The following is a 13,345-nucleotide window of genomic DNA, read 5'->3' on the forward strand; positions in this document are numbered from 1 at the left end:
GATCGTTCAGGCAGAGTAAATAATAACAAGTGCAAAGTATTGCATTTCGGGAAGTTAAACCAGAGCAGGGCTTGCACAGTAAATGACAGAGCCCTGGAGAGTGTTGTGGAATGGAGAGACCTAGAGGTACATAATTCCCTGAAAACAGCAATACAGGTTGGTGAAGAAGGCATCAGTCAGGGCACTGAGTACACGAGTTGGGACATCATGTTACAACTGTACAAGATGTTGGTGGGACCATGTTTGGAGTGTTGGGTGCTGAGCTATAGGGGGAATGTCATTAAGCTGGAAAGGGTGCGATAAAGATTCACAAGGATGTTGCCGGGACTGGAAGGCTTGTGTTAAGAGGAGACAGCGGATAAGCTGGGGCTTTTGTCCCTGGAGCATAGGAGGCTGAGGAATGATCCTTCTGAGGTGCATAATATCATGAGGGGCATTGACAGGGTGAATGGCCACAGTGTTTTTCCCAGGGTAGGGGAGTCTAAAACTAGAAGGCATAGATTTAAGGTGAAAGGGGAAAAACTTAAAGGGGACATAAGGGGCAAATCTTTTACACAGAGTGTGGTAGGTATATGGAACGAGCTGCCAGAAGAAGTGGTAGAGACTGGTACAATTGCAGTGTTTGAAAGGCATTTAGACAGGTACATGGACAGGAAAGGTTTAGAGGGATATGGGCCAAATGCAGGCAAATGGGACCAGCTCAGGTAGGTAACTTGGATGGCATGGACGAGTTGGGCCGAAGGGCCTGTTTCTGTGCTGTATGACTCTGACTCTAGTTTGTGGCGCAGGTCCGCAAGATGTTCCCTCAGGTCCCTGCACCACACTGCTTTAATGACAGCCCAAGAGCTCCCTGGGAAGGAACATTTCAGTGAATAAATATTGAAATTCTGTACATGCAGTGTGGCAGATGGACACTTTAGACATCCAGGGATAGTAACTATAAATGGGCCACTGGCACCAGCTGAGCTTTTGCTCCAAGGAACCAGGAAACAAATGAAAGGGAATACTGGCAGCTCAACACCAGGCATCCATGAGACGCTGTCAATTATTAGCAGCAGCGTACACCGCCACAGTCTGTAACCTCGTGGCTCGCTACATCCCTCACTAGCGTCACCATCAAGCCAGGAGATCAGCCCTGGTTCAATGACGAGTGCAGAAGGACACGCCGTGGGCAGCACAAGGCGTACCTAAAAATGAGGGGCCGACCTATTGAAGGTGCAACACAGGACTATGCATGTGCTAGGTAGCATGTAAGAGATAACAATCTCAAAACTAATGCATCAGATTGAAGCTTTGCAGTCCCATCACATCTGGTTGTGAATGATGGTGGACAATTAAACAGCTAAACTGAGGTCAGCGCAACTTTGTGGGCCGAAGGGCCTGTACTGTGCCGTAATGTTCTGTGTTCTAGAGCGCCAGTGCTTGGACAAGGCTGTGTTCAGGTAGATTGTGCTTCCCACTTCCTTCTACGTGGGATATTATCATTCACCTTCTGAAAATCAAAGCATGACAACTACCTGTCACGTCTTATCAGTTACTGCATCAAAAAATAAAATCAGATTTGTCCACTGTCAGCAGAAGGACGTTCCTTCCCAGATTTTGACCTGATGCCATGACTCTTAAAGGTGTTTGGGCTCAACTTTGAGGACCCAAGGACCACTGCTTCCTGACTGTACACCACCATCCCGCTCCCTCTGCCTGTCCTGCTGGTGGAGTAGGATATACCCCTCCCTGTAGTGATGGAGGAATCCCAAGACATGGGCTAACAAGTATGTTTCTAGAAGTATGGGATTAAAAAAGAGCAAAAAAAAACAAACTGCTAGAGGAACGAGGCAGTGGGTCAGGCAGTATCTGTGGAGGGAAATGGACAGTCAATGTTTCTTGTCAAGTCCCTTCATGTGGACTGAAAGAGGGGCGACGACCAGTGTAAAGAGCTGAGGGGAAGGGGTGAGGCAAGAGCTGGCAAGTGATAAGTGGATCCAGATGAGGAGAGGTGATAGGCAGGTGGAGTAGGGCAGAGTGGAGATAGCGACAGAGGCTGGGAGGTGATGGGTGGGGAGGGCAGATGCAAACAGTAGGGGAAGGAGACCCAACGGGAGGTGTGTGTGTGGGTAGATGGAGTGGGAAAGAAACAGGGTGATAGGGGATGAGGCTGGGGTGGGTGTGGGAGGAACTGGGTAGATCAGGAGGAGAGAGAGGTTATCCAGTTCCTCCTCCTAAGGTCCACTAGGAGCTGGCCGAAACTCGATGGTCAAATGGCCTCTTTCTGTGCCGTCTATGACTCTGTTACTCTGGTATTCATGATGTGCCTGCACGTTTGCACGCAAGGATGTTCTACACAGGATTGTACGTTGGGTACTGAGCCCAGAGTGTTAAAGTATTTTTGAGTATCCATGTGTCATTCCTAGTTTATTTCAGTGCTGTATACAAGGAGGTCCTTGCCTGGATTTTGTGTTTCACTGGTGTTTACTGACTTATCCTTTGTTTCTTACATAGCACTGCTTACCTCGTGGTGTGAGGATTTGGGTCGACTCCTCCTTCTGCGCCATCAGAAGAGCCGTCCAAACAATCCGGCTGTTAAGTTGCCCTTACAGCCCCCCATGAACTCGATGAATCCCATGAAGCCTTCCCTTCCACCCACTCCTCACAGGTAAGTAAGTCTGCAGATGACACGAAAACTGGCAGAGTTGTGGAGAGTGAGAAAGGTTGTCAAAGGATACAGCGGGATGTAGATCAGTTGGAAATTTGGGTGGTAAAATGGCAGATGGAGGTTAATCTGGACAGATGTGAGGTAGTGCATTTTGGGAGGTTAAATGCATGGGGAAAGGATATAGTAAATGGCAGGACACTTAACAGCACTGATGTGCAGAGTGATTTTGTGGTGTAAAGTCCAGAGGCTCCTGAAAGAGGCAACACAATTGGATAGGGTGGTATAGAAGGCATTGGTATGGCATGCTTGTCGTCTTCAGTCAGGGCAATGAGTACAAAAGCCGGGAAGGTATGTTGCAGCTCTATAAAACTTTGGTTAGTCCAGTTTTGGAGTGTTGTGTGCAGTTCTGGTCGCCACACTATAGGAAGGATGTAGCAGGCTTTGGAGAGGGTGGAGGAGAGGTTCACTAGGAAGTTGCCTGGATTGGAGTGTAGAAGTTATAAGGAGAAGTGGACAAGCTTGCCTTATTTTCTCTGGGGCATCAGCGGCTGGGGTGGCAACCTGAGAGAAGTTTATGAAATTATGAGAAGCATAGATAGAGTCTTTTTCCCGGGTGGAAATGTCAAGACTAGAGTGCATAGATTTAATGTTAGAAGGGGAATGTTCAAAGGAGATTTGCAAGGCAAGTTTTTTTACACAGAGAATGGTAGGAGCTTGGAACACACTGCCAGGAGAGATGGTAGAAGCAGATATGATGGTAATGAGGCATTCAGATAGACATACGAACAGGCAGGGACTAAAGGGAATTGGACCTTGTGCAGACAGATGGGAATAATTTAGATTGGCATTATGGTCAGTACAGACATGGTGGGCTGAAGGGCCTGTTCCTGTGCTGCATTGTTCTAGGTGTTGAGTTTGTGTTGCCTAAAATGAACTAAACCCCTGTACAACTTGAGCAAACAGCATCACCACTTTGGACTACACTATAAATTGGGGTATCTGCACGTCAAGTTGAAGGACAGATTCAGGAAATGAAAATAAGTTTTCAGTTTGGAACAGAGGAAGCTGGTCCATGTAATTCTGAGCCCTCGAGGTACCACCTCGCTGGGTTTTCAACATCAGTATCGTCGCTGTCGTAGCAGAACGTTTTGTGTGTTGTTTTTTAAAATCTTTTCTTTAAGGTGTGTTTGGGTAGAATTTGACGAATTGCTATGCAATAGATTGAATTTTTATCCAATCCTTTGCGATTTTGGGCTTTCTAAACCCACTTCAGCTGTGTTTGTTGGGGAAAGGGAGTGAGTAAATATCTAGAACCTCAGAAAAGTTTGCCCAGAAATTATATTCTACCCTTTCTTGATGCACTGAATGTGTATTGCGCAGGGTGGTAACACCGAATCTGAGTCACCAAACAAATTGAAATTGAGGCATTCTCACTTTAAAGGAACAAAAGTTAATGTGGTTTTCCCAACTTTGAAGTGTTGAAACATGACCTACACATTTACATGTGGTGGCTGTCTGCAGAGCCTGCAGTTCCCATGTTCATGTATCTCCATGGAAGGTACATTACAGGAGTATAAATGTTACTGTCGTGGTGATCAGGGCGTGGGGAGAAATTGGTAAATTGGTGCTCCGGACTTCTCATGGAGCCATCCTTGCCTTCCGTCAATGCTACAGAGCAGACTAAACACCAGCATCTTTATAATTCATTTTTTGGGATGTGGGGATTGCTGGCACGGCCAGCACAATTGCCCATCCCTGATTCTCCCTTGAGCAGGTGATGGTGAGCTGCCTTCTTGGACCACTGTAGTCCTTCTGGTGAAGGTGCTCCCACAGTGCTGCTGGGGATGGAGTTCTGGGATTTAGAAGGAGTGAAGGAATGGCCAATACATTTCCAAATGTAGTTGGAGGGGAACTTTCAGGAGGTGGTCTTCCCCTGAGCCTGCTGTCCTTGCCCTTATTGGTAGTTGAGGTCATGGGTTGGGGAGGTGCTGTCTGTACACTGCAAGTAACTGTAGTTAAATTTATAGAGGGTACATACTGAGGGCATCGTGCACGAGACGGAATGAAGGTTTGGGTGCTGGATGGGGTTCCAGTAGAATGAGCAATTTTGTACCAAATAGTTTCGGGCTTCTTAACTGCTGTTGGAGATGCACTCTTCCTGGCAAGTGGAGAGTTTTTCATCATGCTCCTGACTTGTGCCTTGTATATGGTGGAAAGGCTTTGTGGTATCAAAAGGTGAGTCGCTCACTGCAAGATAGCCAACCTCTGACCTGTGCTTGTGGCCACGATGTTCGTGGCTGATCCAGCTGAGTCAGTGGTGACCCACCCAGTTGTGCTGATGGGAGGTGCTGAACACAGCACCTTGCACTGAGGTGCACAACATAGGGTTGCTGCAGCCTTTCGTCAGTTCCGCCCGTAGACAAAAGGGGCAGCATGAGAAATGAAGGTCAGGATGTCGGAACTGATACAGTCTATCCCAGCCAGGACACTTGCAATCACATTTACTTCCATGGTTTGCTCCTTGTTTGGTCGTGTGAGAAAAGCAAAGTTGTGAACTCCTTCTTTTATTCCTGTGTAAAAGTGATGAGCTACACATCCATTGATGGTGGTGGGTATTTGTTACTTGTGCCATGGTGAACTGTAACTTCAAGCTGGGTACAGTTACACAACGGGTGCCAGAAATGGGCATAATTGGTACCTCAAAACCTTGGGTAAAACAATTTTTGAGTAATTTTTTTAAAAGAGGCGCAAGTGGATCCAACTTTTTTTCTTGGGTCTTTACTAGTCACAGGTACATCGAAACACACAGTGAAATGCATTTTTTGCGTAGAGTGTTCTGGGGGCAGCCCACAAGTGTCGCCACGCTTCCGGTGCCAACATAGCGCGCCCACAACTTCCTAACCTGTACGTCTTTAGAATGTGGGAGGAAACTGGAGGACCCGGAGGAAACCCACGCAGACACGGGGAGAACATGCAAACTCCTTACAGCGGTGGGAATTGAACCTGGGTCGCTGGTGCTGTAAAGCGTTATGCTAACTGCTACACTACCGTGCCTGCCAGGGTGTTATACCCAACCCATTGAGAGCAGTGAAATTATAACAGTTCCATTATAAAGAAAGGAGCAGATCTGTATTTTCGTTGTGAAACCCAGGTGACAGGTCACCATGTAAGAACCATTCACCATAAAAGGTGGTGATAGATGGGAAAGAAATGGGTGGGGAAGGCCAAGCTTGGGTGTCAGTTATTGAAAAGAAGGGATGACTGAAGCAGTTGACGAATTCCAACTTTGAGATTATAGGAAAGAATAAGTCAGAGAAAGAAACAGTAGCACTCAATTAGCACACTTTGTGAGTGAGTGGAGATAGAAGAGGCTCTTCAGTTTATAGGATTAATTCAGCATTATCCTTTCCCTCAGTGAATTGTAGGATCAGATTAACCAGTTATTGATTGAACCCCTCAATATTTTAACACTGAGCAGTTTATCTATCTTACAATCAGTTTTTGATGCCCCATACTTCATAATTTTTTTTGCACATAAACTTTAAAACTTTACATTCCGAAAACTGCATGGTACATAACATGTAATTAATCCCTCAGATTTGCATTGTATTTACTGCAGTGCTCAGAATGAATATAGGAAAACAACGATACCATTTTCTGAAGGCTAATTTAGAGTCTTGATCAGACATAAGCCAAGTTATCTTCACTTGTGTTACATAAAACTTGAGAATAAAGAACAACTGGTGCCGCAAAAGCAGAGCTGAAGCAAGGAGAGAAACGAGAAATTGAAACTGATTTATGCTTTTGGAAAAGAGAAGAGAAAGGAACAAGATTAAAATGATGTATAAGATTTCACAGGTAAGTGTTGATTTGAAATTTTCAAAATTTATAACTAATAGAATTAATTTTTGAACATCTATTTCTTTAAAACCTTTTAATGAAATAGTTCTGTGCACAATCAGTATTCAAAACATTACTGAAGGAGTTCAAAGAGATATGCTGGCAGGTGTTTTTCTCACAGAGTAATGTAAAACTGTGGATTTATTCCTTTGCAGAATTCGTCTCCAACATGTTGAGTTTTGGGAAGACTCCTCCCTTGATGGTGCGAGGCACATTGTGAATTTGCACGCTGCACGGACTTTCCCGAATCCTGCCCCTATCCCATTCCGAACTCACCATTAGAAGACTTAGAGGAGCTCTGAGCACTTACATTAAAGAGTTGTAAGGGAGGCTGTTCTTGGTCAATAACAACTTGCCTCTATACGCCTTTTATATTGTGCTGAAACATCTCAGTGCTTCACATAGTGAACTGCATTTCAGCATCACAGGAACTGTGGTCCAATAAACAAGTTGGTCCAAATATGGAGCTAATCTGCCCCACTAACGTGCCTAAAGGACCTGTATAATGTGATGCAGTTATTACTACTTTTTATGATCTGCTTTTATTGGTTTGCACAGTTCACAAGCACTTAGAATGGACCAATGTACCTAGTAAATGCTTGCCTTCTGCTCTCTGGATGTAATGGGACTTGTCTGTGGTGACTGATACGTCCCTCTTTCTTGTTGAGTGATGAAGTGTTATTACTGGTTGGAGGGTTCCACTGTGAGTAATGATTACCTCCGTTGGATCAGCAGCACAGTGTGTGCTTCTCTTGCCTCCCGTTCATCTGATTTTGTTCTCATTATGTGGTTGTGGATCCGTCATCTGTGAAGACCAGGAAGGAAGATTTCTTATCGAAATAACCGACTGCTTGAACTGCTGATGCTTTCACTTTGAGATCTTTTGAAAAGATGGAAAATTGACGATTAATTTATTTTATACCTAGCAAGCAATTACGGACACAATTTTAAATATAAAGCTTGAGGACCTCTGCTAAATATTCCCGCAATCCCATGCTGCCAAGAAGTTATTTATTATCTGTAAGTAGATTGTTCAACAAGCGGGATGTGGAGCTGGTTAGGGGAGCAGGAGGCATTTGTTGGGGAGGGAGCAGTAATGTGTTTATTCAACCATAACTTTTTGTTAATGAAATGCCTTATTGAATCAAGCTACAGGTTTTATTATCCTACTTTGTACAAACCTGACATTTCAAAAAATGTTTGGTAATGTTAATTTTTCGCTGTAATTGTCTGTCTTCTGCCGTACCTCTGTTGCTGTCATCGTTTCATTTTGAAACCATATATCAAGAAGTTAAGTCTAAATAGTGCCTGCGCTTAAGTTTTATCATTGTCTATCCTCCTCACCAGAATTCCAAGATGTCACTTTGATTTTTTACCTTCCCTTTATTTGAAGCTGGTTAGAATGTTGTTCAACTAACTTGACTAATATTCCAGTGGATGGCTTCACCTGCTTTCGGTGTAACATGAGGAATCTTCACCATTAGAAGCTCAGTAGTTAATCAAAACCCAAGACCAGTTAAAGTCTGAATTCTAGATTATCTCCATGGGCTGGAGCCAAGTTTGGAGATAAAGTGCAGAGTGTACTCTGCTCTCCCACTGCACGAACTATCCTGGTGTAATTTGATACACAAGGAGACAGAGAAAATATAAAATGAGGTGTGACACTGAGTGAATAAAAATCATAGAGAAAAAGAATCAAAATTGAGTAGAAGGGAACGAAAGAGTGGGTGACAAACACGTTGCAAATGACGCACGCACGCACACACATACAACAGAGCGATCTTGGGTAGCATCAGTGGGGGAAAGGAATTGTTGATGTTTTAGGTCAAAACCCTGCATCAGGCCTAGACACAAGAGACTGCAGGTGCTGGAATCTGGAACAACGTCGACAATTCCTTCCCCCCCCACAGATGCTGCTTGTCCCACTGAGTTTCTCCAGCAGATTGTTTGTTCCTCCAGATTCCAGCAGCTGCAGTCTCTTCTGTCTCCACAGAGCTCTCTTACCTGTCAGAATCTCAGACCTCTTTGGAATTACCCTGCCATCAAGCTATGAAGCAAAGCCGCAATTTTGATTTGATGAATAGATATTACAGTGATGATTTATTTATGCAGTAAGGGAATTTGATGTGCCAGCTATTTCCAATTATGAGACTAGATTTGTGCTTACCTACTGAGAACGAGGTTTATGTTGCCTGAACCATTTCACTTGAGTTCCCATAACGGCAAGCAGGAGAGAAGGCATTCATTTCCCTTGGCTGGCTTCAGATTTTACTGTTAGAACGTGCTGCCTCACCCACTACATGCTTATTGTTTCCTTCTTTTCAAATACATGTTGTTACCTAGTTCGTTCGTTCCAGATGATAGTAACAGAACCTATGACTCAGTTGTAGATCTCCAATGGTTGCTCTTGATTAAAGTTGCTGATTATTACGTTAAAGTGCTGCTAGTTTTTTCATTGTGCAATGAGAAGAGGTGAGCATGACCAGGGTGAATGCATGAGAGTTGGATTTTCTTAATCCTCCTAGTGCTAAGTGTAAGCACATTGTTTTTTTCTGTCTCTTAATTGCAACACAAGAGAGCAAACGTTTCCTCCCACACTGACAGCTGCTGTCTTTTCCCTTCCTTCCTCAGTGATGGGTCATTCACATACAATGATTCTGTTCCTTGGCAACAGAACACCAATCAGCCTCCGGGTTCGCTTTCTGTGGTAACTACAGTATGGGGAGTCAATAATACATCTCAGAGTCAGGTAAAATTCATTCCATTTCTAGGGTTGCCTCGATATTTAAACTCTATTCAGCTCTTGCAGCCTGTGCGATAATTCCAGCGCATGCCAACTGTTCACAGCGTCACAGATGGTCAGAATTGTATCCGTAGGGCCATGACTTGGGAAGAAGTGAGTGCACTCTATCGTTTTGCCACTCTAAGTGTGGTTGCAGTTTTACTTTTCCTGCCTCTCTCTTTTCCTTCACCTAGTACTCTGCCCTCAGAGAAGACCAGTCTCTACAGCTGAGCGTGTGAGAGTGCACTAATTTTCCCTCCTGGTTCCTCCCCAGTGTGGAGATCAGATCATGATTCCCAGAAATAGGATTAGACCTTAGAGCTCGCAGGTGCTGATTCTATCCCTCCCACTGCATTGAACAGCACACTTATCAACAGGCATGGTATATGATAGTCCAGGATCATTTTAGCAAATATTTAAAGTATCCATTTCACTACTGAATGAATTAAAAAGCAAAACCACAAAGGCAATGATCTCTGGATTACTCCGAACAGCATGCAAATTGGCCTGGGATCAAATGGATTAGAGAGTTGAATGCAGCGTTCAGAGAGTGGTGTGGGAGACGGGGTTTCAACTAATGGGAATTGGCACCAGTTCTGGGGGGAATGGAGCCACGCCATTGGGGTGGGCTTCATCTGAATACTTCTGGGACCAGTGTCTCGTGAATTGAAGAACCAAATCTGTAGAGGGAAACTAAATACTGGAGGGGAGATTTCAGGTGAAAGAAAATTTAGAGGGGACAAGGTGATGCATAGTAGAGTTGTGAGTAATGATAAGCAGAATGTAATGGAAAGAGACGGCGTACAACAACAATGGTGTAACAGCTAATGGGGTCAAAGTAGGTACTAATAGAAAGAAGTCAAAATTAAAGGTCCTTTATCTGAGTGAATGAAGCATTGGTGCCAGGAATTGATGGTTCAAATAGTGACAATTGGATATGATTTAATAATAAGAGAATGGAAATGGAGGTGGGGTAACTGTTAACAAAGGATAACATTAGGACAGTAGTGGGAAATGATCTTGGCTCAGGAAGTCGGGCGGCAGAACACGTTTAGATGGAGATAAGAAACAACAAAGGAAATAAATCATTGGGAAATGAATAAGGGGGAAATAAGGAAATAGTGACATTAAATATGTATCTGTTATCACAATCGACAATACAAAAGTATCATGAACAATGGAAATCAGGCAAAGTGGAGGGAGGAACACAAAATAATCACTCTCATTAAAGGAAGTGAATTCAGCAAATTATTGAGATTAAAAGCTGAAGAATCCCCAAGATCTGATGGCTCACATCGGAGGATTCGGAAAGAAATGGCTGTGGGGAGAATAGATGCATTCTTTGTGATCTTCCAAAGTGCCCTAGATTTTGGAAAGGTTCCAGTCCATTGGAAAGCTTCTGGAAAGGAGGGGGGGAGAGAGAGAGAGTAGCAAGCTGCAAGCCAGTTATCAGGGAGAATGCTGGAATCTGTTATTAAAACGCTTAGAAAATAATTATTTAAGCAGAATTAACATTGCCTTACGGATGGGAAATTATGTTTAATAGAAATTAGTAGTGCTCTTTGAGGATGTAACCTGCAGGGTGGAACATGGGGAACCCCTTATTGCAGTGTATTTAGATTTCCAAAAAGGATCTGGATAAGGCGCCACTAGGAATATTACAGCACAAAATCAGGGCTCGTGGTATTGCAGATGATAGATTAGAATGGGGAGAGGACTGGTTAACTGACAGAAAGCAGCAGGTCAAGGTAAATGAGACGTTTTCAGGTTGGCATATTGTAATTAGTCAGGTAGCACAGGGATCAGTGCTGGGACCTCAGTTGTTTACAGTCTATATTTATAATTTAGATGAAGAAACTAAGTATATTGCATCCAAATGTATTGTGATACAAAAGTGGCAATGTAAGTTACAAGAACACAAAGTCTTGAAAGAGGTATAGACAATAAGCAGGTAGAGTACGATGATGGAAGTTTAGGCTTTCCACTTTAGTTAGACGAATAGAAAACCAGAATATTAATTAAATGTAAGGTTACTGAATCTTAGTGTCCTTGTATAGCACACAATGTTGACATACAGTTGCAGCAAGTAATCATGAGGGCAAATTTGCCTATTGAAAGGGGAGGGAATAAAACAAGAGAGTTTTACAATACTTAGAGGCTGTGAGACTGTGGAATATTGTGTGCAATTCTGGTCACATTTAGCAAACATGTACTGTAAAGCTCTAATAATTTGCTCTCTGATTGTTCAGAAATCCCGATTGTTCAGCACCTGGCCCACTGGATGCTGATTCCAATGCTCCTTTTTAACACACTGGGGCCTCGCTCCCTTTATATTTACTAGGCTTGTTGGAAAATCTATCATACTACTGTTGTAACGTCTTTTACAAAAAATGAATTAGAAGTGTGTTGGAGTATTAATTGAAATAACATCCAATAGTCTGAAAAACCTGCCAGTCTGTCACCACCAAAACCTCCTGGATTAATGGAGAATTATTGCATTTGCCTTGGAAGGAACATCGAACAAGTTAACTAAATTGATTCCAGATATGAAAGGATTATCATATGAGGAAAGATGATGCAGATTGGGCCCATACCCTCTGGAGTTTAGAATAATGAGCGATGATCTTGTGTCTGATTCCAAGGGTGCATGTCAGGTGGATGCTATGAAGGTATTTCCCCTGGAACCAAGGGACTTAGTCTCAGGATAAAGGGTAATTTAAGGCTGAGGTGAGAAGCAGTTTCTTCTCTGAAAGGAATGTGAATCTTTGACATTCTGTACCCCAGAGAGCTGTGGAGGCCGAGTCATTAAATATATTTGAGGCTACAATAAATAAGTAGATTTTGGGGGAATTGAGGGTCACAAGGAAGAGAGAGGGAACTGCTGCTGACACTTGTGTTCTTACTGAATGGCAGGGCAGGTTTCAGAGTGCTTAAATCCTACTCGTTCTCCAATTTCTTATGTTCCTACATTAAAATAAATGCAACATCTTTTCCAGATATGGAAGAGCTTTAAGATGTTTCTTTCCTTCTCATTTTTCAGTCTGATTACAATCTCTTTGTAAATGAAGAAATTTATTCCCATAACTCTTAGTAAATACAGACCTATAAACTGAATCAACAACAGAAGCTGGAAGAGTGTTTAATTTTCATAATTTGGGGTGTCAGTGCTAGCCAATGAACTTGAAGCTGAAGGAAAATGCTTCTCTCCACACTTGCAGACCATGAGCTCCTGGTTAAATTAGCAGGCATCTCCTACGTATCATTAACAGTGTACAGATTGTGTGGTACAGGGAAAGGAGGAAGGAGAGTGCACCAGACACTGAACCTTGCCAGTGATCCTTTCTTCTTTACTTGATTTGGCGCAGATGAACAGCTTGTTACTTGGGGAAATCGGTTGTGACGATCAGTTGAATTAGATTTTTTAAAATTAGTTACAATGTTTATCAATTTCTTTGTTCTTGACCTTCATATATATACACACACACACACACACACACACACCCCTACAGATATAAGACCTAGCTCTCACCCATATATATATATATATATATATATATATATATATATATATACACATACACACACACACACTTTGCTCCACTCATACACACACCTGTGTACATACACCACACTCTTCCCTCTATATATACACACACCTGTGTACATAGACCACACTCTTCCCTCTATATATATATATATATATATATATATATATATATATATATATATATATATACACACACACACACACGCACACACTTTGCTCCACTCATACACATACCTGTGTACATACACCACACTCTTCCCTCTATATAAATATATATATATATATATACACACACACACACACACACTTTGCTCCACTCATACACACACCTGTGTACATACACCACACTCTTCCCTCTATATAAATATATACACACACACACACACACACACACAAACTTTGCTCCACTCATACACACACCTGTGTACATACACCACACTCTTCCCTCTATATAAATATATATATA

The 13,345-nt window shown here is 42.8% G+C and overlaps 1 protein-coding gene across 7 annotated transcripts in view; it reads left to right on the forward strand.

Annotated features, from left to right (window-relative positions):
• LOC127584274 (zinc finger MIZ domain-containing protein 1-like) overlaps window positions 1-13,345 on the forward strand; it is a 239,396-nt gene that overhangs the window by 141,759 nt on the left and 84,292 nt on the right. For 5 of the 7 annotated variants that reach the window (XM_052040924.1, XM_052040925.1, XM_052040926.1 and 2 more), the window contains 2 exons: window positions 2,497-2,650; window positions 9,182-9,299. In XM_052040924.1, the coding sequence (XP_051896884.1) occupies window positions 2,497-2,650; window positions 9,182-9,299 (272 nt within the window). Of the gene's footprint in view, window positions 1-2,496; window positions 2,651-9,181; window positions 9,300-13,345 lie in introns of those variants that run through there. The other 2 variants (XM_052040929.1, XM_052040931.1) reach the window with 2 other exon arrangements.

The sequence above is a fragment of the Pristis pectinata genome, chromosome 29 (genome assembly GCF_009764475.1).
Source record: "Pristis pectinata isolate sPriPec2 chromosome 29, sPriPec2.1.pri, whole genome shotgun sequence".
NCBI classification, from domain to species: domain Eukaryota; kingdom Metazoa; phylum Chordata; class Chondrichthyes; order Rhinopristiformes; family Pristidae; genus Pristis; species Pristis pectinata.